The sequence below is a fragment of the Oryctolagus cuniculus genome, chromosome 21 (assembly GCF_964237555.1).
Source record: "Oryctolagus cuniculus chromosome 21, mOryCun1.1, whole genome shotgun sequence".
NCBI lineage: Eukaryota > Metazoa > Chordata > Mammalia > Lagomorpha > Leporidae > Oryctolagus > Oryctolagus cuniculus.
This window is the reverse complement of record NC_091452.1, coordinates 7,040,310-7,068,157: the sequence shown is the minus strand read 5'-3', so window position 1 is coordinate 7,068,157 and position 27,848 is coordinate 7,040,310. Positions and strand designations below refer to the sequence as shown.

The 27,848-nt window shown below is 59.3% G+C and overlaps 1 protein-coding gene across 1 annotated transcript; it reads left to right on the top strand.

The window, feature by feature from the left end:
• Window positions 1-27,842, top strand: BCL7A (BAF chromatin remodeling complex subunit BCL7A). Its single transcript, XM_002722735.5, has 6 exons — window positions 1-527; window positions 8,175-8,256; window positions 11,509-11,605; window positions 15,512-15,679; window positions 21,404-21,525; window positions 25,253-27,842. The coding sequence occupies exons 1-6, from the start codon at window positions 436-438 to the stop codon at window positions 25,322-25,324; spliced, it is 633 nt and encodes a 210-aa protein (XP_002722781.1). The 5' UTR covers window positions 1-435; the 3' UTR covers window positions 25,325-27,842.
• The last annotated feature ends 6 nt before the right edge of the window (window positions 27,843-27,848 follow it).

Below are 27,848 nucleotides of genomic sequence, written 5' to 3'. Positions count from 1 at the left end.
GACCGGGCCGCCCCGCGGGCTCCGCAGGAATGCGCCGTCTCCGGGGGTCCCCGCCCGCACCTGCGGCCTCCCACGGAGCGACCGCGCGCCCCCGCGAGCCCGGAGCCCGGGACCACTGGGAGCCTCCGGCCTTCTCCCGGGGAGAGGCCCGGCGCCTCCCCGGGTGGAAGGCGGCTGCGGCGGCGCCTGGAGGCCGCGCTGCTCCCCCGCTCGGTGCAGCTGCCGCCCGGCGCGTGCGCACTGGGCCCGGCGCGGCGGCGGCGGCGGCGGCGGCGGCGGCGGCGGCTTTGTGTGCGCGCGTGTGTGTGCGCGGGCGCGCGGGTGTGTGAGCGCCGTGTGTGCCGGCGGCCGCGGGCGGGCGCGAGTGTGGCCGCCGCCGAGCGCCAGCAGGACCCGGCGGGCGCGCTCCCCAGCCTCTCCGTCCCCGCCAGAACCATGTCGGGCAGGTCGGTTCGAGCTGAGACCAGGAGCCGGGCCAAAGATGATATCAAGAGGGTCATGGCGGCTATCGAGAAAGTGCGCAAATGGTAAGCAGAGGCGCCGTCTCGCCCGCTCGCGGCTCGGCGCCGCAGCCTCCGGGAGCCCGGAGCCGGCGCGGAGAGCCGCGGGCGCAGCGCCCCGGGCCGCCCGGCCGGCCGCGGGCCCGCGAGTTGGCGAGGGCGGGCGGCGCGCGAGCCGGGTCACCTGCGCCCGGCGGGGGCCGCGGCCGCTGCCCAGGTGCGCTCGCGCCTGTCGCCCACCTGGCGGCGGCAGCCTGAGGGCGGCGGGCGCCCCGGGCCGGGCGGCCAGAGCGGCGGGCAGCCCCCCGCCGCGGCGCCCGGCCGCCGGGAGGGGGGCTCGGGGCCGGCCCCAGAAGCCATTTCGTTTTGTGCAAGTCACATGAAAGCGGCTTCCCGCGCGCCGGGGCCGCGATGCCGGCGGCTGCGTTGGGGAGAGCGCGAGCTCCATTGTGCAGGCACCGAGCGGGCCGCCGCCGCCTCCCCGCGCGCCCCGGCCCGCGCCGGGCCTCCCGCCCCGCCGCCCGCCCAGGCCCGGCGCCCTCGAGTCTGCGGAGTTTGCAGAGCGCGAGCCGTTTAAATTTAGCGCTTTGGGCTGCCTGGAGCTAGGGCTGCGGCGGGGCGGCAGGACGGGGGCGAGCGCCGGGCGCCCGCTCTCCGGGGCCGGGGCCGGATCCCGGGCCGCGTCCGCCGCTGCCCCGCGGCTCGCGTCTGTTTTGCGGAGGGAGCCGTTGTTTTGTTCTCCGCGCGGGGGGCGGCGAGGGTCGCCGTGGGCCGGGAGTGCTCCCCAGGCTCGGATTCGGCCCGGCGCGGCCAGGCCCGCTTGTCACGGGGCAGGATCGTGCGTTCTGCCGGCCTCGTGGGGGTCCGCTTTGCGGCCCCGGGGCCAGGCCCCGGGCGCCAGGTTGGGTCGGACTTGTTGGAAACTCCCAGCTCCCCGATTGCAACTTTATCGTTTTTTTTTTTTCCCACGGCTTCACCCGGGTCCGGGAGGGAGAGGAGCAGCAGTGTCAGCGCCCCCGGGGCCAGTAGTCCTTACCCGCAACCCCCCTCCACCTTTTTTAAAAGTCCAGAGCCTGAGCAGGCCCCACCGAGGTGCGCTCCCACTTGGGGGGTGTTATTTCTGGAGCCAGCCTGGGGCTCTGCAGCAGCACTGGGGCCAGCCCCGGCTCTGAGGGTGTCACAAGTTAGCCGTCCTTTCTGAGTCAAATCCAACAAAAAGGCAAGAGGGAAATCAATAAAGTCCACGTGCTCCCGGGCCTCCTATGGAAGGGCTGCGGCGCGGATGGCCGAGTGCCCGGCCGTGGGCTGGGCTTGGCTGCAGTGGGACAAAGAATTTTCAGAACCGTGAGAAGGGGAGGTTCTCCAAAGTTGAGATCCAAGCCGTGGGTGCCACAGGGGCTCCCCTGGCCCGCAGGGCACCTGGTGCCGTTGAAACGGTGGCAGAAACAGCTGCAGGCCAGAAGGCAAACCCCGGGAAACCACCACAGCCCCCCCTCTCCTTAGAAGTCCCAGGGGGAGGCTGGAGGTGTCCCCCTCCCCGTCTCAGCCCCTGTGCCTGGCGCTCCTTCTGTGCGCAGCCTGAGGTTAGGAGGGGGTCGTGCCAGCTGCCTCTCTGCTCAGGGAGGCGTGGTGGGGCCTCCTGCCCCAGGTTCCCAGCCGGGCAGACTCCTGCACCCTGACAGCTGCGCCCAGGCTGCCAGCTGCTCTTCGGCGCGGGCAGACGGAGGAGGGAGGGGGCCAGAGCAGTGGCCTGCAAGCTTCTGTCTTGCCCAGGCCACTGTGGGCCAGGCCTGGGGTTGGGAGGGGGCGGCTGCCCCCTTGCCTGTCCCTGGAGACCTCAGGCTTCCTTGCTGTGACCTTGGGTGCACCATGCAGCTTCTCTCACGGACCAGAAGGCCCGCGGCTTCCTCTGGCTGTTGGGAACCAGTGAGGTCACATGTCCAGCCACACCTGGCCCTGTGCACTGGAGTACCTGGTAAACGTTATCTGAGGTGCACTTTGGAGAAACTTGGCTCCCTCCCCCCCTTTTTTTGTTTTGATTTTTATTTATTTGAAAGGCAGTGAGACAGATTTTCCATCCTCTGATTCACTCCCCAAATGCCCACGGCACCCAGGGATGGGCCATGCCGAAGCCAAGAGCCAGGGATTCAATCCAGGTCTCGCACATGGGCGGCAGGGACCCAAGTGCTTGAGCCATCACCTGCTGCCTCCCAGGGTGTGCATCAGCAGGAAGCAGGATTGGAAGCAGAGCTAGAACTCAACCCTGGGACTGCAAACGTCCTAAGTGGCGGCACCAAATGTCTGCCCATTTTTTTCCCCTTTTAGGCAAAAAGCCTTGTCTTTATTGTGTGGTTCTCCCGCCCCTGAGTGGCCAGTCTGGCAATCAGTGGCCACTGTGCCTTCTGAATGGGCCATCGTGTCAGCCCTGGGGCTTTTGGGTTGTTTATTAACAGCACGCTTTTCCCCTGGGGCTGGGTTCCCCAGTCCCTGAGGTTGCCCAATTTAGCAGACAAAAATACAAGACACCCAGGTAAATGTGAATTTCAAATGAATAACAAAATGACTTTTAGAAATAGATGTGTTTTTTTTTAGCATAAGTATGTCCCATGCAGTATTTGGGACATACTCAGACTAAAAGAAGCACGTCCTGTGTCCCACCAAGAGGCGAGCTGGGAGGTCTGGCAGGCTGTGAGCCTAGGCTGTTGTTTCTGCACAGCCCCAGGGAACCCTAAAGCTACCCTTCTGCTGCCCCTCCCTGTTCACTGCCCCAGGAAACAGCCGGCAGCCAGCTGTGTGCTCCCTGAGTCGAGCTTTAGGCCTGAGCTGGTGGAGAGTCAGGTGGCCGGAAGATGGCTGGGGGACAGACAGGATGTTGGGCCCCCTCTGGACCACTGGGCAGGGTTGGAGAAGAGAAGGAAGTGCGGGAGTTGTCGGCTGGGACATAAGGGCTTCAGCTGTGAAGGGAGCTGGGCTGTAGTCCCGGGGTCCCGGGAGAGGCCTGCTCCCAGGGGACTCTGGGGGAGGTGGACGTTGGACTGTGCCTGGGGTTTTGCCTCCACTTCTCCAGGGGCTCCTTCCTCCCAGGCCCGTGCAGGTACCGTGGACCTGGGCCTGCGCCGGGCCTCCTGAGGAGTCAGGGACTCCCCTGGACAGAGGAACTCAGGCCTTTCTTTTTGAAATTGTCTATTTATTCTCATCTACTTGAGAGGCAGAGTGGCAGAGAAGTAACCTTCCATCTGCTGGTTCACTCCCCAAATGCACGGAACAGCCAGGATGAGCCCTGTTTTAGCAGAAGCCAGAAGCCAGGAGCTCCATCCAGGTCTCCACGTGGTGGCCACACCCAAGCACTTGAGCCAAGGCAGAAGACCTGCTGGCTCCCAGGATGCATTAGCTGGGAGCTGGGTCAGACGCACAGGGCTAGGGCTTGAACCGGCGCTTGGTATGGGACGTAGACATTTCAGGCAGTGGCTTAACCTGCTTCACCACAATGCCTGCTCTCCTGAGTTCTCGTTGAGGGGCTCCTCAGGGTTCCCTTGGGTGGTAGATGACTCCAAAACAGTCTCCTTGCTTGGCCTTTGGACCTGAAGCCAGGAGAACACTGGAAGTTGGACTTGGCCTGGAGAACCTGGGATGGGTACTTGTAGTTTATGTAGGAGCCCGTGCTGGGACTGTGTGCCTGGAGCTGGGACCCAATTTCATTCTTTTGTCCCAGGCACTCAGTTCTGAGAGGGACCAAAACCAAGCTGGCTACCGTGGCTACCAGTGGCCATCAAGGCAGAAGGGACCAGGGCCACCCAGGGCAGCTTTGTGGCAAATTGGGGGACAGCTTGATGGTTTGGGTGAATCCCAGCCCCGCGCCTGCAGGCCGTGAGCGTGGAGGAGTCTGGGGGAGCCATGGGGTCCTACCTGGAGCACGCGGCCACTCCACAGGGCATGTGGGCCCAGAGTGTTTCTGAGCATAGCCAAACATGGATTTTTATGTGGGGTTCAATTTATGTGTTTACGTTTAGCAGTTGATTCAACTAAATCTTTTTCTTTCTTTTTTTTTTTTTTTTTTACTTATTTGAGAGGGAGAGGAAGGAGAGGAAGAATGTGTGCCCATCTGCTGGTTTACTCCTCCGTGTCTGCAGTGTTCAGGGCTGGGCCAGGCTGAGGCTGGGAGACAGGAACCCGACCCAGGTCTCCCACGTGGGTGGCCGGAACTCCGTCACTGAGGCATTGCCTGCTGCCTCCAGGGTCTGCCTTAGCAGGGAGCTGGAGCCGGGGACCAGAGCCAGAATAGAAACCCAGTCCCCTGGTGCGGAATGCGGGCATCTTATCTGGCGTGTTCACTGCTTTTAAAAAAGTGCTGTGCAGGCCAAACAAAGCACCTGTTAGCCGCCTGTTCGCCACCCAGGAGGGTTCGGTTTACTGCCCTCGTTGGGGGCAGTGGGCTCTGGGGTGACCACTGTGGGGGAGTCATAGGAAGCCTCAGCGGCTCCCCTGAGCCCGTGCCCATGTGTCAATGAAACCCCGTTTCATTCTCCCAGGTGCTTGCTCAGTGACATACCTGAGTCCCGTCCCCTCTCCCAAAGTGGGCCCCGGGCCAGGCCTGAGATCGGTTTAAAACATTCTTGCCTATGGCCAGTGCCACGGCTCACTTGGCTAATCCTCCGCCTGTGGCACCGGCACCCTGGGTTCTAGTTCCAGTTGGGGCACCGGATTCTGTCCCGGTTGCTCCTCTTCCAGGCCAGCTCTCTGCTGTGGCCCGGGAGTGCAGTGGAGGATGGCCCAAGTGCTTGGGCCCTGCACCCCATGGGAGACCAGGAGGAAGCACTTGGCTCCTGGCTTTGGATTGGTCTAGCGCCCCGGCCATGGCAGCCATTTGGGGGGGTAAACCAACAGAAAGGAAGACCTTCCTCTGTCTCTCTCTCACTGTCTAACTCTGCCTGTCAAAAAAAAAAAAAAAAAAAAAAATCTTGCCTCTATCCCAAAGACCCCTGGTGTCAGCAGTTGCAAGTCTTGGGAGTGGCTCAAGGATGAAGGGGTCGCTGGCTGGGGCAGAGGGAGGCACGAGAGCTGGGCCATTGTGGCCCGAGACGTCTCTGGGCAGCCTTGGTGACGCCAGACTGCGCCTTGACCCGCCTGGTCTCTGCCCACTGGGTGGTTTGAAAGGTGCCCTGTGTGCTGCAAGTCAAACCCCCCCCCCTTTTTTTTTTAACACCATCAAGCCCTGAATTTGTTGATTTACTGGGGCCCAGGCCAGGGAAGCCGGTTCAGGGCGGCAGTAGGGAGGGCTTTGGACACTGGCACAGGATTCTCTTGCGGCTCTGTGCCCTCAGGTACCCACGTGCCCCTGAGGCGGGGCTCTTGCTTTGCATGGGCCCGAGGCAGAGGAGGGGCCCCGGGGTCAGAGCCCACGGCCAGCCTCGGTTCAGCTGCCCATCGGCTGTGTGCCGTGGTGACAGCAGCACTCCCTTGGCCCCTGGCTCTCTCTGAAGAAAGAGGGCCCTCGGCACACAACGGCCATGGTGACTGTGCCTGTCCCGTCGCCGACGCCATTCCTGCGACTGTCCCTGTTCCGTCCAGCACCTTCCAATCCTTCAGAGCAGAGGCGGTGAGAGGCCCGGCTTGTGGCTGGTCCATTCCACCTCCAGGAGGTAGGAGATGGGCGGGCAGTGACGCCAGCGCCTGCCTTCATTCTTTCTGGGCTGAACGGGAGGGCCCAGAGAGGCTGCCAAGAAACAGTGCAGCATCCAGGATGTGAATCCTGGCTCTGGCAAGAGTGCGTTTGCCACCCCATGCCTCGGTTTCTTTGTTGAGTGGGGAAGAGTGTGGTGCTGTGGCTCAGCGGGTAAAGCCGCCACGTGCAGTGCCGCCATCCCATACGGGCTCCAGTTTCAGTCCTGGCTGCTCCACTTCTGCTAATGGTCTGGGAAAGCAGCAGCAGGTGGCCCAAGTGCTTGGACCCCTGCCTCCCACATGGGAGACCCAGATGAAGCTCCTAGCTCCTGGCTATGGCCTGGCCCAGCCCTGACCGTTGCAGCCATCTGGGGGGTGAACCAGCGGATGGAAGATGTCTCTCTCTGAGTCTCTCTCTCTCTCTCCCTCTCTCTCTCTCTCTCTCTCTAACTCTGCCTTTCAAATAGATAAATAATTAAAAAAAAAAAAAAACAGGGAAGTGACATTTTCTCCCATACACAGTTACAAAGACCGCAGCCTGCACTGCAGGTGTTGGGGTGCCCCTGTCCCCTTTGAGACCACTTAGGATCGAGCCCCAAGTCTGGCTCCTGAATCCAGTTTCCTGCTCATGCAGATCCTGGGAGGCAGCAGGGGAAGGCTCCATCCTTGGGTCCCTTCCGCCACGTTGGAGACCTGGATTGCTTTCCTGGCTCCTGGCTCCTGGCTCCCGTCAACCCAGCCCTGGCCATTGGGGGTATTTGGAGTGAACCAGTAGATGGGAGCTTGCTCCGTCTGTCAAGTTTATACACGCACACACACACACACATACACAATGTGGTTGGACCAAGAGTATATAGTGCTGAGCACGCGGAAGCCACTGGGAACGGCCAGAATATGCTAATAAACACCAGGCCCCAGGGAACACGTGGGACCTGAGCAGGCAGCTTGGGGTGGGGGTGTCTGTGGTCCCGGTGGCAGGACCCCAGGCTGAGTTTGGGCCGAGGAGGGGCCAGAGAAGGTGCCGGCAGCTGGCGAGCAGAACAGAGGTCCCCGTGCCTCACGCAAGCCTCCGTCCTGTCGTGAGATCGCTGAGCCTTCCTAGTAGCGGCTCTGCCATCCGTGCCAGGTGCGCCTCTGGCCCCCGCATCCTCCTGAGGGTCCCCGAAGTAGCCTGTTTCCCAGCGAGCGGTCAGCAGCTTCCCCGTGGCCCCCGCTTCTCCGTACAAGGAGCCTGGGCTCTGGCGCCCAAGCTGTCGGGGTTCAGACCGCAGCTCTGCCTCTCGGGTCCAGAGCCTCAGCACCCCAGGCGTGTGTGGCCCCTGAGCATTTGGGGCAGGAAGTGAGAGGGCCGGGCGCAGCGTAACCTGCAGTGTTGATGGCCTGGGGCAGATACGTAGAGGCCTCGGTGAACGTGGACAAACCAGGCACCCCCTCCTTCATACTGCCTGTCAGTTTCTCTCCCGTGAGCCTGTGTCTGTCTGCCAGGAGCTGAGGGGTGCGGTAGGATTCAGGGTCTTCCCTTGCCCAGCCCCTCAGTGTCAGCCCTGGAGTGGAGTGCCCCCAGGGCGTCCTTGGTGAGGCCCCCCGTGCTCTGCAGCCTGCCCGGCTGCCCCTGGGGGCACAGGTGGGCCCGTTTGCAGGCTGCACGCCCCGAGCCGGACGGGGACTTGGCCCTAGTCTGTCTGTCCCTTCCTCTCGAGCCCTATCCCCGCCCTTGACCCTGTCAGCGTTCCCTTCCAATGGAAGCCCACAGAGGCAGACAACCCTGTGTGGTTTAACAGCTGGGGAAGCTGGGACCTGGGTCGGTGATGTGACTTTCCCAGGACCCCCCAGCGAGTGGGACTGGCACCGGAATCCCCACCTGCACCGATGTGACCCGAGTTCGTGCTCAGCCCCAGTGCCAGGCAGGTACCGGGCACGGCTGTCCCAAGGGAGCGCTGCCTGTACTGGTCCCTGAGGTGAGCAGGTCCTGCCCTGGAGGCCCCCAGTGATGGACTCTGCCTCGTCCCACAGGGAGAAGAAGTGGGTGACCGTTGGCGACACGTCCCTGCGAATCTACAAGTGGGTCCCTGTGACGGAGCCGAAGGTTGACGAGGTGAGTGCTTGGTGCTGGCCCCGGGGGCTGCTCCTCCACACTCCTCCCACCACAGGGAGAGGTGCCGAGTTCTGCCTCCTGCCACCTGGGACCCTGCAGTCACGGCTGCCCGCGGAGCAGAAGGCCCAAGTTGAAGCCTGCAGAGGCCGCTGGACTGTGTCGCTGCCCCTCGCAGAGCTAGGGGCTGTCCTTGGCAAAGTGTGTCTTCCGGGCCCAGAGATGCCAGTGGGGATGTGCCTCCGTGCAGAGGAGCCCCCTCCCCTGGCTCGGGACACCGTGGGTGGGCCCACAGACAGGCAGCCCGCCCTCATCCCCGTGCTGTGCTCCCGAGCCCTTGTGCATTTACCAGGCCCGGAGGGAATGCCTTTTGTGGCTCCTCTCACGTATTTCTCATCTGCAGTGTGTGCACTTGATATTTCGGGACGTGGGCCACTTCCCCAGAGTCTACAGCTGAGGGTGCGATCAAGAGTCAGGCCTCCGTCTCTCGCCTGCACACCCTGCGTGCTCTTGGAGAGACTTCTGGTGGTGCGGCTGCTGCTCCCAGGCGGCCCACCCTTGAGACTGTGGGCCCATCCGGACTGCGGCCACTAGAGGGCGCTGGAGCGGCTGCGCTGGTCGCAGGGAGACGTTGAGCAGGCACAGACAGGCTTGGTGGCCTCAGGCCAGCTCCCTGCAAAGACCGGGGTCGGCTCCTCTGATGTTCAGGGGAAATCCAGAGCAGTGGCATCTGTAGACCTGTGCGCGGCTGTCCCCCTGCCTCCCCTGTTCACCCGGACTCACTCGTCTCCTCCAGGAAGTTGGCTCAGACCAGCTCACAGGGCTCAAGCCACTCAGGGCTGTCAGGTGGTCATGCCTGGTGAGTTTTGGGAGGGGAAATCAGCTTCCTCCCTCCCCCACCTCTGTGACCTGCCCCGAGCCTTGGGGCCTCGGGCAGGGCACAGGCTCCGTTCTTGACCCCTGATTGCAGCTCACCTCGCCAGGGCCTCTGTTATCCATTCGGGTTCCAGCCTTGGCTCCTGACGCACTAGGGCCGCTGTCCCCTGGGGGACCAAGGCTCAGTCCATCTCTGTGCATCTGCAGGAAGAGCAGAGAAGCCAGGCTCTGGAAGGCAGCTCCCCGACGTGGCCCCTGCTCTCAAGGAATTCCTAATCTCATTGGGGAAGATAATTATAGCATGGCATGGAACAGACACCAGGGCCAAACAGAACACGCCCAAGGAGAAAGCGTAGCGTGCGGGCCGTCGGGAGGACAGGGCAGCGCCAGGCTGGACAGCCAGTGCCTGGATTTGGAGTCGGACAGGTGACCCACTCAGCCAGGCCTCAGCTCCTCTCTTGTGCAGAGGGTCAGTGGACATGGCTCATGGGGTTCCTGTACCAGGGCCAAGGCCACACAGCACTGGGAGGACACATCGCAAGTGCTGGCCACACAAAGCGGGCCGAGTGCTGAGTCCCTGCTCAGCTCAGAGCTGTGTGTGTCACACGCCGCCTCCCCCCTCTTCTCTCCCCACCGGGCAGTAGTTCCCAGCCCGGCTGAGCATCTGGTAAAATGCAGGTTCCCAGGGGCAGGCAGTGGTTGGGACCACTGTGCCCCACGTCGGAGTACCTGGCTTGGATGCCCAGCTCCGGGCCTGGCTCCGCCTTCTTGTCTTTTTTTTTTTTTTTAAAGATTTATTTATTTATTATTTGAAAGGCAGAGTTAGAGGCAGAGGCAGAGAGAGAGAAAGAGAGGTCTTCCATCAGTTGGTTCGCTCCCCAAATGGCCACAACGGCAGGGCTGGGGCTGATCTGAAGCCAGGAGCTAGGAGCTTCTTCTGTATCTCCCATGCGAGGGCAGGGGCCCAAAGAGTGGGGCCATCTTCTGCTTCTTCCCCAGGCCATAGCAGAGAGCTGGGTTGGAAGAGGAGCAGCTCATATGCGATGCCGGCACTGCAGGCGGCAGCTTTACCCGCTATGCCACTGCGCCGGCCCCCACCTTCCTGTTAATACTCCACTGGGAGGCAGCATTGATGGCCCAAGTAACTGGGTTCCTGCCACCCACATGGGACCCTGGATTGGGTTCCTGATCGTAGGCATTTGAGCAGTGAACCAGGAGATGGGCAATCTCCCATTCTGTCCTTGCTTCTCAAATAAATAAAAACTAAAAGGGGAATGCAGGTTCCCAGACCCCACCCCTGAATCTGAATCCCTGAGGACCAGGCTGGGAGTCTGCAGTTTGGAGAGACAGGAACACCCGATTCGTAGACGTTTACACCATGTTCTGTGCTTTAGAATGCTTGAAAATGTCCTTTCAAATAGGCAAAACCTGTTAGAAAGATTCAGACGTTACTTTCAAAACACTACTTCGGAGGCTCTCCATGTGCCATAAAATGCAGTCTGGACGTGTGCGATCGGAGCGTGTCCGCGTTCACTGCTCATGTGCGATTCTCGATTCCGAGCGTTCGCGGCCCGGGAAGAGCTCGTCCCGCAGCAGCCGTCGCGGCCTGTCCCCGTGCCCCTCTTCTCCCGTAAGCGTCTCTCCGCGGGTCTGCTTCTCAGCCGTCTTCTCTGGAGCAGCACCAGGTGCCCACCTCTGTTTATCCTCCCCGAGGGAGCCTGCACGGGCGCCTGCGCGTGCGTGGCCTTGGTGCACCCACTCTTGCTGCTCTCGCAGATCGCCCCGCACTCGTGTGCAGAGCTAGAGCTGCCTCGTGGAGTCACGTCACAGTGAATGAGTGCACTGTCCTCTGCTTAACGAGCCTTACCCACCGACAGGTCAGGCTGTTTCAAACACCATTCTATAATTCCCATTTAGAAAAGCCTGGAAAAGCACCCGAAAACCTTCCCTTCACCACTCCCTCCTCCTGGGGCCTCTCCTTAACTCTTCCTCCATTTTGGTGCTGGAAGCCAGCTGCCTGCTTTTGGAGAAAGGCTCGCTGGGGCCTGAGCAGAGCAGGTGGAGGTGGTAACCACCCCTTCCCTGGCTCACTGGCGTCACCCTGCACCTGCTCCGGGCTGACGCTGCCCCTGGCTTTTCTCTAGTCACTCCCTAGAGGTGGCGGCTGTTCCTGCCAGCCAGGGGATTGTGCACCTGCTCATGACGGCCCCGCCGGCAGGTGGGATTATTTCTCAGGGTGCTTGAGCTGGGCCAGGCGCAGTGCAGCCTCCAGAGGCAGTGGACGGAGCAGAGCATTCACTTCACACCACCCCCGGGGCCTCGCGCCCCGGGCACACACGCGATTCGCTGACTTGGTTTCTGCTCCGTTTTCCCCCGCAGAAAAACAAGAATAAGAAAAAAGGCAAAGATGAGAAGTGTGGCTCGGAGGTGACCACTCCGGAGAACAGCTCCTCGCCGGGGATGATGGACATGCACGGTGAGCTCCCGGCCGCCCTGGGCCCTGGCACAGCCTCGGTTGTGTTTCTGTTTCTCAGGCAGGTTTGTTCACATTCCAGGCCAGGGGTGGGAGGGCTGGGCAGCAGCAGGTGGCCTCTGTGCCAAGGGGAAGGCTGGGGAGGAGAGCAGGTTTCTCTTCCCAGCGCCCCCAAGCCAAGAAACACAAAGTAAACCAGAAACAGAGCCCCTCTTCTCAGCCAGTGACAGAGCCTGGCTCCCGTGTGCCCAGGAAGGCTCTGGGGACGCCCTCTTCTTTCTCTCTCGTCGTCCTGGATGTCATACGAAGACCAGATTCTCCATCTCCCATTTTTTCTTAGGCTGCTGGAATGGTCGCACACAGATTTCTGACTGCATGGCAGTGGCTCAAGGACCCCAGCCCGGACGTCCCCCGCCCACGCCCCCACGGGCTCCAGGCTGCCTGCCGCTGTCTCGCGGTGCTCGGGCTCCGTGAAGTGCTCACAGGCTGCACACGCCCAGGAGGCCCAGCCCAGATTAAAACACCATGGCCCCGCCAGTCCCCAGCCACCCTGCTCATCCCCTCTGTGTCCCTACTTGTCCTAGGAAGAGCGACTCAGGGACTCAAAACCCAAGGCTTTAAAAAAAACTGGGTGAGCCCCCAGGACTGCCGAGGCAGGACGTCCGCATTGTTGCTGTCCTGAGAACCCAGGTCTGGCAGCCTCTGGTGGCGGTCCCCTAGGGGGCTGGGCCCTCAGCCCACCTGGCTCACCTGTGCCTCCCCTTCCCGGGCCACAGGGACAGGCACTTGCTGCTCCTGCCTCCTCCATCTCTCCTCCCCCCCCCCTTCAAAGAGTTAATTATTTATTTAAAAGGCAGAGTGGCGGAGTGAGAGTGAAAGAGATTTTTTTCATCCACTGCTTCACTCCCCAAAAGGCCACAACAGCCAGGGCAGGGCCAGGTTAAGTCAGGAGCCAGAAGCTTCTTCTGGGTCTCCCACGTGAGTACAGGGACCGAAGCACCTGGGCCATCTTCTGGTTTCTCAGTCACCGTTAGCAGGGAGCTGGATCGGATGTGGGGCAGCCAGGATATCAACTGACACCATATAGGATGCTGGCACCGCAGGCAACAGCTTAGCCCATGACACCACAGGGCCGGCCTCTAAATTATTTTTTTTTTTAAAGAAAAAATCTTAGGGGCCGGCGCCATGGCACGGTAGGTTAATCCTCTGCCTGTAGCACCGGCATCCCATATGGGCACCGTTTCTATTCCCAGCTGCTCCTCTTCCGATCCAGCCCTCTGCTGTGGCCTGAGAAAGCAGTGGAGGATGGCCCAAATCCTTGGGCCCCTGCATTCATGTGGGAGACTGGGAAGAAGCACCTGACTCCTGGCTTTGGATCGGTGTAGTTCCGGCCACTGCAGCCATTTGGGGAGTGAACCAGTGGATTGAAGACCTTTATCTCTGTTTCTCCCTCTCACTGTCTGTAACTCTACCTCTCAAATAAATAAATAAAATCTTTAAAAATAAAAAATAAAGAAAAAAGAAAGGAAGAAAGAGAAAAAAAAATCTCGGCTCTCCAAGGATCTTGGGCTGTTATCTCATCTCTGGCCTTCAAGTCTGCTTCGTTTCCACCTGTAGAGTGCGGACAGTAATGCCTCCTGCATGAAGTCATCTGAGGATAAAATAGGCCGGTTCCTCAACAGCCGGGGCACGCCGACAGCGGGTGTGTGCAGCGCTGCCTCAGGGTGCCAGGCACCGTGGGGATGCTCCTCTTGCATTGTCTCCTTTGACTCCCACAACAAAGTCACTCAGGCTTAGAAAGGGGAGTGACCTGTCCAGTGAGGACGATGGGACTTCTGGTGCCAGTGCTCGTATTTGAGGCTCTGGGAGGATGGAATCCAGGTTTTCTGACCAGTAGCCAGGGCTCAGCGCTGCAGAAAAACTGAAAACGCCGAACGTACCAAGTGCCCGGGCACAGCGGCCATGTTTACCTTTCCTGTTTAGAGCAGGTGCAGCCAGAACCGAGTCCCACAGAGCGTCTGCGCACGAAGCGGGTGTGGGTCGGCACAGAGCATCTGCGCACGAAGGGGGTGTGGGTCGGCACAGGTAGAGGACGGGCACAGCCGGAGGTGAGGAGCGGGGAGCAGGCTCCGCCTTCCGCTTGTTGGTCTGCGGCTCCAGTGGGGTCACCTGTTACCTGGTTACCAGGCTGCACTCAGGCAGCCAACTCGTTACACATTAGGGCTTGCTGTCACTAATTAACACCGCCCCAGGCTGGAGCCCAGCGGCTGAGCTGCTTACACGCGCACACGCCTGTCTTGAGTAGGAGAGAAGTTCAGATTTTCTTAGGGAAGATCAGGAGCCTGCATTTTTTTTTAAGCCCCTGAATTCACAAGAGGATGCTTTTGTGTAACCAGCACTCCCCTAGACTGCTTAAAATAAGACCAGATTCATCAGGAAGGACGCGTGGCTGCCTGTGCTTCATCAGGTGGGGAGCCGAGCAGCCCGGCCTCCGTCTACCCGTCTGTAAAGTGAATGTGTGAGCATTCCCGGTGGTTTTTTGGGAAGGTCCGATGGAGTTACTGTAGATGCTCGCGCCTGGTGCCTGCTGGGCTGTCTGGCTTTCTCGCTCACTTTTACAAAAATTGCTTTGTTCCCAGGTGCAGCATGGCCCAGAAAGTCAGCGTCAGATTGCGGTGTTATTTTTGAAATCTTGACTTGGCTCTGCAGTCTGAAGTGACCCTGTGTACTGCAGGACATGGGGTGGGGTCCCCTGCACCCCAGCCCTGCCAGCACCAATGCTGCTACCACGTTAGCTTTCCTCCCTCTCCTCCATTTATTATGAAAACTTGTGTAAAGAGTGGCAGAGAGAGAGAGTGGGACAGAGCCCCAGATGCCCACCACCTGGGTTTTCATGAAACAGGGCGCTCTGTTTGCCTCCTTTTTTCCTTTTAATGTGCTAAGGTTTTTCACAGGAGTGGAATTTACCTAGAAGAATCCATAGCTCTTGAGTGTGAAGTTCAGGGGGTTCTGACGGTTGTTTGCAACCTGTGCCTGAGGCGTTTTAAAGAAATTTCCCTGTATTATGATATTGAAGTCTGTCCCTAAACACTAAAACCTGCATTGCTAAAAAACACCATTCTGGGGTCACCACTGTGGCGTAGCCGGTTAAGCTGCCACCTGAGATGCTGGCATCCCATATGGGATCTGGCTGCTCTAATTCCAATCCAGCTCCCTGCGAATGTGCCTGGGAAAGCAGCAGAAGTTGGCGCAAGTCCTTGGGCCTCTGCAGTCATATGGGAGACCCAGGTGGAGTTTCAGGCTCCAGGCTTTGGCCTGGCCCAGCCCTGGCAGTTGCGGCCATTTGGGGGCTGTACTAGTGGAAGCAAGATCTCCCTCTCTAACTCTACCTTTCAAATAAATAAATAAATAAATCTTCACAAGGAAACTAAAAAATGGCCACCCACTGCGCCAGCATCACCTGGAACTGACAATAATTCCTAAATAGCTGCTGAAATCCAGACCCTATTCAAATTCCCCAGTTGTTCCAACACGTGTCACGGCTGGCACGGTCAGAGCAGGGTCCTCTCCGTCTCTGGTTTCCTTCTCGGGCAGCAGCCCACCCTGCTGCTCCCCTGCCTCCTGCGGCGTGGAAGAGGTGGCCACGCGGCTGCCCACCCCGGACATCAGCCCTGGGGCTCCGTGGAACCACGTTCCCGCGCCAGGTGCCCGGGGTCTTGGCCCAGCATCCCCGGAAGCGTTTGAACGTGTTAGGCCAGCGAAGGCAGGCGGCTGCCGTCGACGCAGCCTCTCCTAAGGAGGACCCATGGGGCGGTCCCCGTGGGGTCAGCTGTCCTGCGGGGCTCCCGGCCTCCGGCCACCGGGAGCCGCCGCAGGGTCTCATCCTGTGGCTTTGTTCCCCTCACACAGACGACAACAGCAACCAGAGCTCCATTGCGGACGCCTCCCCCATCAAGCAGGAGAACAGCAGCAACTCGAGCCCGGCCCCAGAGCCCAGCTCCGCCGTGCCGGGGGACGGCCCCGAAGCCAAGGCGGACGAGGCGCAAGCCGACGGGAAGGAGCATCCGGGGACTGAAGGTAGGGGCGTGGCGGGGCTCGGGGCACCGCCTCCAGTTGGCGCGCGGCCAATCAGGGGGCGTATGGGGAAGGGGGCCGCCCCGGAAGGTGACAGAGGGGACATGGCGCCTGTGTTCTCATGGAGCGTGGAAACAGCGCGCGCTGTGGCCGGCCTTGCGGAGTAGCAGTTTTGTTTTGTACTTTTAAGATTTATTTATTTATTTATTTATTTTGAAAGAGAGAGAGGTCTTGCATCCGCTGGTTCACTCCCCAAATGGCCGCAGCGGCCAGCGCTGGGCCCGGCCGAAGTGTAGCCAGGAACTCCGCCCTGGTCTCCCACAGGGTGCAGGGGCCAAGCTCCTGGACCGTCTTCCGCCGCTTTCCCAAGCCTAGCAGGGAGCTGGATCGGAAGTGGAGCAGCCCGCACTGGAGCTGGCGCCCATGTGGGGTGCGGCCCCGTGACTCCTGCCCCGCCGCAGCGCCGGCCCCGCGGTGTTTCTTTAGACTTGCTTTGTGAAGCACACTTGACCCACTTATGACGTTGCCTGATCCCTGAGGGGACTTGAATTCCCAGTCACTGCTATGACAGATGCAGAGAAAAAAGAAAGGAGCCCGGGGCTCTCCATGCAGACCAAGTGGAGGAAATGCTGTCTGCCTGGGCTTGGGGGCAGAGCAGGTGTTAAGAAGGGGATGGCGTCCCGGGCAGAAGTGTGACAGGTGCAAGGAGTGTGGGGAGAGGAGGCTGCAGACACCAGGGACTGAAAGCCTCCCTGGTCTGCAGGGCCAGCGATCGCCCCTCTGGCTGGCCTGGGGAAAGTGTGGCCCGCACCCCGGGCCCTGCCTAGGGGTGAACGGGTTGTGGCCCCGCGGCAGGGGTCTCTGGCTGTCAAGGTGGCCGCCCCTTCCCAAACCTGTGAGGAGGGTTTGTACTGCTGGGTTGGCTCCTGGGCAGGTGTGTGTGTGTTGGGGGGGGTCTTGTCCCCCACCCCAGGCCCCCCGAGACCTCTCCCCCTGCCTCAGAGGAGAGAGCCCAAGTACCCAGAATCGTGTAAATGAGAATAAACCAGCTCTTGTGGAAGTGGTCGCCATGGAGCCCCCTTAGCAGCCTCTCCCAATTCACTAGCTCATTCAGGCGGCCCCACGGATGGTCGTGGGGCGTTTCCCACACACAGGGTCCCTCGGGGAGCCTCACCCACGTCTCTGTGTCTTTGCCCAGGTCAGGGTGGAGCTGCAGAGTCAGGGCCTGTGGCTCATCCTCCAGGGAGTCCTCGGGGAGAACAGCTTCACCCTGGGGCAGGGGCGCTCAGCCCTGGCTCTGCCCATCGGGTCGAGTCTGCATGGGGCCCGTGCTGTGCGTCGCAGGCTGTTGGGCAGTGTCCCTGGTCGCTGGAAGACCCCTTACCCCTGGGTGTGACCCCAACATTTTTCTAGACATTGCTCCGTCTCTGAAAGGATTGTAGCCGGGTGGGAACCAGTATCCTAACGGCTTTGCCTCAGCCTTCAGCGTACATCCAGCCCAGGGTCCCCACAGCCACGGCACGCCCACCAGCACCTTCCTGGGGGGTGGGAGTTGTGGTTACACCCAGGCTGGTGTCGGCTGGCTGTGAGGGCTTGGACAGGCAGTGTCACCTCTCACACCTTCCTGTTTATTTATGAAGTGGGCAAGTGGCCCCTGTCCGGCCGCTGTGAGGGTGAAGGCCGCAGCAAAGCACTCGCCCTGGAGGCCGCGAGGAGGAAGGGCCTGGGCGCTGAGGTGGGCGTGGGCCACATCGGTAGCCACGACCTGGCATCTTCCCCACGCTGGCTGCTCTCTGCCCGTGGCCTTGCTTCTTCCGTGTGTGGGGTCTGCGGCGTTGTTGCCCTGGAGGACTGGTCAGGGCTTGGCACTACAATTTGATTTGGGGTTAATGTTTCCCTAACTGCTGCATTTCGCTAACTGCCGCCTCCACCCACCCTCCCCAAACCCTGTGTATCCAGGTAAGGACCACACAAGGGTTCCCCTCCTGGTCTGCTTGGGCCACTGGGCCTGCACCCACCTGCCCACCACCCCAGGGCCTGCCCAGGTGGGTGCCAGCTGCCTGCTGGGACAGTGTGGCTTGGCCAACAGCTGTTGACCTTGCTTTGAACTTGTTTACTGCTAAATGAGTTCAGGGAGTGACATAATGTCCAAGTTCCCCGGACTAAAATTAGGCCCCAGGAAAATAATTTCCCCTGGGTGAGTTCCAGCATCACCACGCTCGGAGGACTGCTGCTGCCCCAGCACCTCGCGAGCTCCGGGCCCAGTTCCCGCCAGGCTGCCGGGGACCCTCTGGCTGGGGCAGCTCCAGGCAGGGGGCTGCTGCCCTCTCCGTTTCTTCTTTTTTTTTTCCCTTTTTAGATAAATATTTTAAACTTTTTTTTAATTTGAAGTGCAGAATTATAGAGAGAGTGGGGCAAGACAGAGAGAGAGAGCAAGCAGGCACCTTTGTCTGCTGGTTTACTCCCCAGATGGTCACAGCAGCAGGGTCTGGGCCAGGCAGAAGCCCAGAGTCAGGAACTCTGTCTGGATCTCCCACGTGGGTGACAGGGGCCCAGGCACCTGAGCCTCATCATCTGCCTCCAAGCGCATTAGCAGGCGGCTGGATTGGAAGTTGAAGTGGGACCCAGGCACAGGCACTCAGATATTGGGTGCAGTGTCCCAGGTGGCAGCGTAACCCCCTGTGCCACAGTGCACAGTAAAAAGTGTAAATGAAGCCAGACATATGCATTATGCAGAGAATATAGTATTAACATGGGGATAAAATTTATGGAGATGAAATTTACCTTTTAAAAACATTTTTTTAGAGAGATTTATTTGAAGGGCTGGGCAGTTGGCACAGTGGTTAAGATGCCATTGGGGGTACTGGCGCCATGGCACAATAGGTTAATCCTCTGCCTGCAGTGCCGGCATCCCATTTGGGCACCGGTTCTAGTCCCAGCTGCTCCTCTTCCAATCCAGCTCTCTACTGGGAAAGCAGTGGAGGATGACCCAAGTGCTTGGGCCCTGCACCCAAGTGGGAGACCGGGAACAAGCACCTGGCTCCTGGCTTCGGATCAGTGTAGCTCCAGCCATTGAGGCCATTTGGGGAGTGAACCAACAGAAGGAAGACCTTTCTCTCTGTCTCTCCTGTTGGTAACTCTACCTCTCAAATAAATAAATAAAATCTTTAAAAAAAAAATTGCCACTGGGGGGCCAGCGCTGTGGCATAGCCGGGAGCTGCAATGCCAGCCATCCCATATGGGCACCGGTTCCAGTCCCAGCTGCACAATTCCGATCCACCTCTCTGCTATGGCCTGGAAAGGTAGTGGAGGATGGCCCAAGTGCTTGGTTCCCTGCACCCGCGTGGGAGGCTGGAGGAAGCTCCTGGCTCCTGGCTTTGGATAGGCTCAGCTCCAGCCATTGCAGCCATTTGGGGAGTGAACCATTGGATGGAAGACCTCGCTCTCTCTTTCTCTCTGCCTCTGCTCTCTGTAACTCTGCCTTTCAAATCTTTTTAAAAAAATAAATAACAGATGCCACTTGGGCTCCCCCATGGCATGTTGGGTGGAACGCCTGGGTTGGGTGTCAGCTCTCCTGGGGACCGTGGACCAGGCTGCAGGTGCTCAGCCTCCCTGTCCGAGGACGTTGAGCTGTTGGCTGCCCTTTCCCAGACACTGCTGATTGCCAGCTGCTTGCTTGCTATGAATTTGTTCTGCTGCACCAGCACTGTGGCTGCTGCATGCAACGCCAGCATCCCATGTCACAGTGCTTGTCTGAGTTGGTGCTGCTCTGCTCCGATCCAGCTCCCTGCTAGTGCACCTGGGAAGGCAGCAGAAGACGGCCTAAGCACTTGGGCCCCTACTGTGTGTAGAAGACACAGCCCAATGCGTCACTGCCTCCTCTCCTCAGATGGGGACCACCTGCGATCTCAGAAATATGAGCCGACAAGATGTCTACACAGCATTCTGCCGCCCAATCACTTGTCAAAAGAATCCGCTGGAGTGGAGTTCCAGGCTCCTGGCTTTGGCCTGGGCCAGCCCCGACTGTTGTGGCCATTTGGGGAATGAACCTCCTCTCTCTCTCTCTGCCTTTCAAATAAATGAAAAAAAAATCTTTAAAAACGAATAAGTCAATCCACTTCTGGATGTTTTCCCTTTAGTTCTCTGCCTTGGGGACCCCAGGGAGTAAGCCTGGGTTGTTAGTCATTCTTTAGTACTAGTTTAGTGTACTTTTTAAGAGTCAGGGTCACCTGTTACTGGGCCGTGTGTGCAACAAAGGAGCCCCCAGGTGGGATTTTTTTTTTTTTTTTTTTTTGAAAGAAGACTCTTGCATCTGCTAGTTCACTCTCTAGACTCCCACAACAGCTGGATCTGGGCCAGGCCAAAGGCAGGAGCCAGGAACTCTTCTGGGTCTCCCACATGCGTGGCAGTGACCTCCAAGTACCTGCTGCCTCCCAGGGTGTGCATTAGCAGGAAGTTGAAATCAGAGCCTGGGGACCAGAACCCAGGTGGCCCCACGTGGGAAGTGGCTGTCCCAGCTGGCGTCTTCACTGCTTCACCGGGCTGTGCCTGCCCCTGGGGGACTGTGTTCTTCCCCCGTAAGTCTGCTCCGTGCCCTGTAAGCCCTAGGTGTAAGCTCTCACCTCCTTGACTTTCAGCTGCACTGAGAAACTCAGACTGGGGCAGTGGGGAAACTGAGGCCCGAGAAATGATCCAAATAAGCGGATTCTTTCGACAAGTGATTGGGTGGCAGAATGCTGTGTAGACATCTTGTTGGCTCATAATTCTGAGATCGCAGGTGGTCCCCGTCTGAGGAGAGGAGGCAGTGACGCATTGGGCTGCTGGCCTTGGAATCTGGGTGTCAGCCCTGTGACGTGTTGGTGGGGGCTGTCTCTGGCTGGCCTGGAATAACGGATGATTTGTACTTTATTTTTCCTTAATTCTGTGTCCTGTTATTCATTGCTGGGACAGCCAGAAACCCCCGTGTGTTTAAGAGCGCTATTCATAAAGGTGCAGTCCAGTCCCTCTGCCCCCGTACAGGGAAGTGCAGACCGAAAGGAACTGCCAGTCACCCTGGCTGCCTTCTCCCTGCTGGCGAGAGGAATTGACAGCCATGCTTGTCCTGGTGCATTGGGCCCACCAGAGGGCACCAGCTGCACGCAGCACGCTGTGGCATCCTTTAGTTCTTCCTGGAGCACTGGGCAGCTAACGGATGTGGGGAGGGCGGGAGACCATGGGGCTGGTGTGTAGCCTGGCTGCTTTTTTTTTTTGAAGGGGGGTAAGATTTATTGATTTGTTTGAAAGAGTCAGAGGGAGAAAGATCTTCCATCTGTTGGTTCATTCCCCAGATGGCCGCAGTGGCGAGGGCTGGGGGCCAGGCTGAAGCCAGGAGCTTCTTCCAGGCCTCCCACATGGGTAGCAGGGCCCCAGACCATGTTCCGCTGCTTCTCCCAGGCCATTAACAGGGAGATGGATGAGAAGTGGAGCAGCCGGAACATGAACCGGTGCCCACATGGGATGCTGTGTCACAGGCGGTGGCTTTACCCCCTATGTCGCAATGCTGGCCCCGCCCGATTGCTTAAAGCAACGTCACTGAAATGATAAACAAGAGACTTCCCAAGCCGCTGCCCTATCGCAGTCCTGAAAGATCCCGGGCCACAGAGCTACCCGGTATTTTTAGTCCTGGGCCCATCTGGCTCCAAATATCACGTGTCTGAAAACAGCTTCTGTTGTCTGCTTTTCCCTCAGATGCTTCTGACGAGCAGAATTCTCAGTCTCCGGTGGAAAACGCCATGAACAGCTCAGAGAAAGGAGAACGGCAACCTTCCGGGGACTCGGGTCTGGCCGCCGAGTCATCAGCAATCTCTCAGGTACCTCGATCAAGGCCTCGGGGCCAGCGCTAGTGGCCAGGCCCACTGGGTTGTCAGGAATGGTGGAATGGTGTTCTTGTATTGGAGCAGCACCCATGAGTATGGTCCTGTGTCCTGGCCTGGGTGCCAGGGCCATGGCCTCGGGGTGCCTCTGGGGGAAGAGGAGGAGGAGGAGGGGCCCTTCATCTCAGCCTCACCTTCACTTTATTTATTTATTTATTTTTTTGACAGGCAGAGTTAGTGAAAGAGAGACAGAGAGAAAGGTCTTCCTTCTGTTGGTTCACCCCCCAAATGGCCACTACAGCCAGCGCACTGTGCCGATCCGAAGCCAGGAGCCAGGTGCCTCCTCCTGGTCTCCCATGCGGATGCAGGGCCCAAGCAATTGGGCCATCCTCCACTGCCTTCCCGGGCCAGAGCAGAGAGCTGGACTGGAAGAGGAGCAACCAGGACAGAACCCGGTGCCCCAACCGGGACTAGAACCCAGAGTGCCAGCGCCGCAGGCAGAGGATTAGCCTAGTGAGCCGTGGCACTGGCCACCTTCTTCACTTTAAAAAAAAAATATTTATTTTAAGGGCTGACATTGTGGCATAGCAGGTTGAGCCGTGGCCTGCAGGGCTGGCATCCCATATGGGTTCTGGTTCATGTCCCGGCTATTTTTTTTTCCCCAAGATTTATTTGTTTGTTTGAAAGGTAGAGTTACAAGGCCGGCGCTGCGGCTCAATAGGCTAATCCTCTGCCTGCAGCGCCGGCACCCTGGGTTCTAGTCCCGGTCGGGGCGCCGGATTCTGTCCCGGTTGCCCCTCTTCCAGGCCAGCTCTCTGCTGTGGCCAGGGAGTGCAGTGGAGGATGGCCCAAGTGCTTGGGCCCTGCACCCCATGGGAGACCAGGAGAAGCACCTGGCTCCTGGCTTTGGATCAGCGTGGTGCACTGGCCGCAGCACGCCGGCCATGGCGGCCATTGGAGAGTGAACCAATGGAAAAGGAAGACCTTTCTCTCTGTCTCTCACTGTCCACTCTGCCTGTCAAAAAAAAAAAAAAAAAAAAAAAAAAGAAAGAAAGAGTTACAGGGAAGCAGAGGCAGAGAGAGAGTGATCTTCCATCCAGTGATTCACTCCCCCAGATGGCCACAATGGCCAGAACTGTGCCTATCCAAAGCCAGGAGCCAGGAGCTTCCTCTGGGTCTCCCACGTGGGTAGAGGGGCCCAAGGACTTGGGCCATACCGCTCTCCCAAGCCATGGCAGAGAGCGGGATCAGAAGTAGAGCATCTCGGGCTTGAATTGGTGCCCATGTTTTTTAAAATATTTATTTATAAATATAATACAAATAAGTATTTTTAAAAAGTATTTATTTGTAAAGATTTATTTGAAAGAGTACAGAGAGAGATGGAGACAGAGAGGTTGATCTTCTGTCAGCTGGTTTGTTCCTCAAATGCCTGCATCAGCCAGGTCTGGGCCAGGCCATGGATGTGAGCCCAGAGCTCCCTGGTCTCCCCATGAGTGGCAGGGAGCCAAGTTCTTGGGCCATTTTTTTGCTGCCTTCCCAGAAGCCTTTGCAGGAAGCTGGATGGATGCGGAGCAGCTGGGGCTTGACCCTGCACTCCCATGTGAGATGCCGGTGTTGCAGACTGTGTCTTACCCCTCTGTATTGCAGCGCCTGCCCCAGCCTCTTCATTTTCATTTCTTTGAATCCACAAAAGCCTTGCAAGCGTCCTCTGGAGCTGGGACGCCAGGGCGTCGCTGGGAATTGTGCAGCCAAGCCCCTCTCTGAGGCGTCATGGGGCGTCCTCCTCCGGGCCAGTCGCTGCAGATGTAGGGCCGGTGATGAGGTTAGGCGTCCCAGAGTCAGACCCCGGTTCCAGTGCCAGCTCCATCTCTGGCCAGCGCCTGGAGAGTTCCAAATTGGCATCCCAAAGCTGTGTGAGGGCGTCCCTGAGGACGACCCAAACCTCAAAGCTGAAACCGGGCCTCTCCCCTTGCTCCCCACCTCCACCCGAGCTCAGGATGTGAGCAGGAGGTGGGAGAGGTCCAGTCGAACAGACAGCCTGGCGTTCTGAGCAACACTTCAGGCCACACGTCTGTCTCCTGCTCTCTCCTCCTGACTCAGGGCCGTCAGCTCTCTGGGCCTGCCCGCAGGTCACTCACCATCACTTCGTAGTGGCCAGGCGCTCGGCCAGAGGGCCCTGCCCCTCACAGGGACTCTCCTAGGACACTGTGGAGCTTGTAGTCCTTTCAAAGTAGGGAAAGAAGGCAGACGTCTGGCTCAGCTGTTAGGATGCACCTGGGGCACCCACATCGCACGTCAGTCTGCCTGGGGCTGAGTCCCAGCCCTGCTTCCTGCTGATGGGTGCCCTGGGAGGCAGCCGGTGATGGTTCCACCCTGCTCCCCGCACGGGAGGCCTGGATTGAGTTCCTGGCTCCTGGCTTTCATCTGCCTCAGCCCTGGCTGCTGCAGATATTTGGGGAGTGAGCCAACAGATGGAAGATCTCTCTCTATCTCTCTTTCCTTCTCTCTGTCACTCTTTCAAATAATGAAAATAATGAGAGCAAGCTCTCCCTAGCTTCCTAACCCCTGCCTCCAGGGACTCAGAAACAGCTCACGTAGGCTTCTCTCCAAGGCTGACGCCACATCCCACCTCCAGGCCAGGGGCCTGTCTCACATCCCACACGGAGCGCCTTCACTGCCTACCAGGCGCTGTGCCTGGGTGACTCAGGCAGAGCGGCCCCTCCCCTCCCTCCTGGGGCTGACGGTGAGGCACAACCAGGAAATGGCAGGTGCCAGTGGGTGCGCGTCCCAGTGCTGCGAGAGGAGGACAGGGCCTCGGTGCCATCGCTGGCTGGAGAACAGACTGCACAGAGTCTGAAGCATGGGCTCAGGGCGAGCAGGGCAGGCTCCCTGGGCAGGCAGCCTGCGGTGCACGGGCTCCACACGGCCGCCGGCCCCAGTGGAGGCGGGTGGACAGCACAAGGCCGTACGACGAGGAGGTTGCCCAGGCGGGTCCCCGGGGGGTGGGATTTTGTTCTGGAGTCAGGGGGTTTTGTCTCCTGTGCACGGCTCATCATTTAGGAGGATGGCACAGGCTGTGTGGGGAGGCCACGCAGTGGTGGTGCAGCGACAGGTGGGCTGGGGAGCAGGTGTGCGTGGAACCTGCCAACTGGTCTGGAGGGGCAGGGGAAGGGGCTGTGGGCTGCCGTGCAGGCTCGGGCTTGGGCAGCATACTCAGGGAAGCAGCAGCACTGGTCAGGGCCCGGGGGAATTTGGTCGCAGGTGATGGGAACCTCCCAGATGCCTCAGGTGGTGGGGGCATGGAAAAGTGAGTGAAGGCATCACGTATTTGGGGGTCTTGGAACTTCTTGGAATTTGGGGACAACTAGAGACTCCTCCCCCAGAGTAACAAACAGGTATGGTCCGCATACACGCTGGGGGAGGGACAGCCTGTCTCCGTGCAGCAACCTTAGAGCTTGAGAGCTCAGCCCGACAGGTGCACGAATGACCGCTTCAGCCAGGGATTCGCAGGAGGGCTGCAGGGCAGAGGGAGCGTGCGGGGAGCCGTCCTGGGCTGGCCCTGCGCAGCCAGGGAGCTTTCAGACCCCGGGAGGAAGTCTCTGTCGCTCTGTGGACCCCCGGGTCCTCACGAGGGCACAGCTCCGAGTGGCACAGACGCTCACTCTTGCTTCCTTCCTCTGCCCCCATACTCACCGGCGCCTCTCGTTTTCCTTCTGCACTGCAGGATTTGGAGGGAGCACCGCCCTCTAAAAAGATGAAACTAGAGGTCTCCCAGCAAAACTCGGAAGAGATGTAGGCGCCCCCGGAACGCCTCCGACCCCCGTTTCCTGGAAGGCGCGTCAGCAGGCTTCATCCTAGGGCAGCGTGGCCCGAGCAATTGCTCTTGGGTGCGAACACAACTAAGAACGTTTTCAAGTTTACCAAGTGCAAATCCAAGACCGCCTAGACCGGCATCCCTTCGCAGACCCTGAAGAACTGCGCTGTGGAGCGGACATCGGACCTTGCAGTGGCCGTGCTCGGGAAGCGGGCGACAGCTCAGGAGTGACTGCACACTGTCTCGGAAGCCAAGAGTACACTTGTGTTGCTGCTGTATTTTTTCTTCCACTTCTCTATTTAACGAGATAAGCTATTCGAGGGTGGAACCGATCAGGAAGTCACTTTTCGTCGGAGGCTTTTCACTGTTCAATCGATTCCTTCTGCTTTCTTTTTTTGTGCCTTGTGCCCTTGAGGTGACCTCTGGCATGTTTCCTGGTTGTTTTGCATCTCCCTTTGCAAAGTGCCCTCTTGGTTTGGTTCAGGCAGCAGCTGCCACCATGTTGGCCTCTCTCCAGCCCGCCCAGGACTCCGAGGGAACAGGCAGGACGGAGCCACGGCTGCAGAGGGGTCGGTGCTCCTCGCCCACCTGACTTCCCGGTGAGGGGGCTTGGTGGGTGTGCCCCGAGCCCTGGGTGGGGTCAGCACCAGCCTCCGGGGTCCGAGGAGTCACAGGAATCAGGACACAGCCCCCGGGAGCTGGCCTCCTCCGGCCCCCGACAGGCCCCGCGGATGCACAGAGCCCTTGGATATTCCTGGCACTTGCACCCCATCGCCCCCTCCATCACCACACCACTTTGTCCCAGACCTCCGAAGAAGAGTCGGCTTCCCCGGCGGACTGCAGGGTGGTCTCCGTGAGACGGTGACAGGGCCGGGGAGGCCGAGAGCTGGCGGCAGGCAGAGCTGGTGCTGAACTCTCTCCCATAGGATGTTGCTTGGATTTCAAATCCACGGTAACCTGCTGCCCTCTGCCTCCCCCTTGCCCGCCCCCGCCCGAGGCAAGGTTGGTGGAAGTCCACTCAGCCCTCAGAGCCCGAGGCTGGGCCGAGGGTCATTCCCAGGACGTGCCTGTGGGGCCTTGAAGGCCGCGGAAGAGGCACCAGGGAATCGGGAAGATTTGCACACGCTCCGGACGGGAGGCCCCGGGCGGACCTGGCACGGCGTGGCCCTCCGAGGCCGGGCCTGCTCCTTGTTAATCTACACACTCCTCAGACCTTAAACCCCTTCCCAGCTTTCTGGGCCGCACTGGAGTTGTGTGTCGGGGGTGGGGCCGCGGGTCTTGTTCTCTTTGGCTAATCGGTGCATCTCCGGTACCACCTGTGCTGTGAGGCGCTCTCTCCTGACCACCGTGAGAAGTGTCTGCAGATCCTGTTTTTTTCTAAGAGTTTCTGAGGGTGAGGCTCCTGCTTTTTTCAAGGGAGCTTACTTCCTGCACTTCAAGAAGAATCAAAATGTTCCTGAATCTCAAATACCTCATGCAAAACGTCTCCTGAAATAAGGGAAGAAAAAAAAAAACTTTGGAAAGAAATCTCCATGTTGAAGTTGGCGATGCCGAAAGGTTTGTCTTCAACACACAATCCTCGGGCTCGCCCGCGCCCCTCGGGCGGCTGGTGCTGCTGCGGCCGGCGGGTCCCGGGCACGCTGAGCTCTGCAGCGAGACTCCGCGTCGGTGAGACATGAATTTGTGTATTTATTTCCTTTTCTTTTTTTGGGAAACGAGAGGTTACGACCCTGACAGCTGAAGGAACTCCAGCGCACACGTGGGAACGCAGGGTAGGGGGCTGCGGTGGCGGCCAGGCTGCCGGGGCGGGGGGCCGGAGCTGACGTCCACAGTGCCCGGGCTGTCATTTGTTTTTCTCTGAAGTGCCTGAAGGTAGGACTGGGCCGGCGGCCAGGAGCTCCGGCCCCGCCGCGCCCACGCCAGGCAACGTGCCAGCAGCCCTGCGCACCACGCTGGCCACGGAGGCCTTCCCCGGGGATAGTCAGACTGCAGAAATCGACGTGCTTCCTTCGCCGCCGCGGCTGCCCCCTTCCGCCCTGCGCCCCTCGCCCTCGCCCCCCGACAGACCTGTAACCGGGCTGGCCTGGGCGGGGGCCCTACGCGAATGCCTTCCGTGGACATCCGGCCCCGTGGCCTAAAGGGCTCCCAGGGCAGACTTACTCCCCCCAGAACTTGAAGCTGGGGAAGCTGCGGCTACACATTCCACAAAGTGCTGGCACTTAACACCCATCACCCGGAAGGCTGTTGACCGACTCACCCAGGGTGCCCTCCCATCCTCCGGCGGTGTCGTGGTTTGGAGTGTCCATTCTCGCCCAGGACCTGGTTAGAGGTATAAAGACCTTTTTTCACCGTCACCCAATTTTTTTTCCCTCTTACGATTTTTTTTTGGTGTGTTGTACAGCAGTATAATTTTTCACTTATTTATTCCATCAGTAGATATGGTTTGTACAATGTACAATGGTTCCATTTCAGAAAATTAAAAAAAATTTCAAATCATGAATGCCGT

Bases quoted from the DNA above. Each gene is read 5' to 3' on its own strand.
- BCL7A (XM_002722735.5), top strand. From the start codon at position 436: ATGTCGGGCAGGTCGGTTCGAGCTGAGACCAGGAGCCGGGCCAAAGAT. The intron at 528-8,174 runs GTAAGCAGAGGC...CTCGTCCCACAG, and splicing joins ATCGAGAAAGTGCGCAAATG to GGAGAAGAAGTGGGTGACCG. The intron at 15,680-21,403 runs GTAGGGGCGTGG...CTTTTCCCTCAG, and splicing joins GGAGCATCCGGGGACTGAAG to ATGCTTCTGACGAGCAGAAT.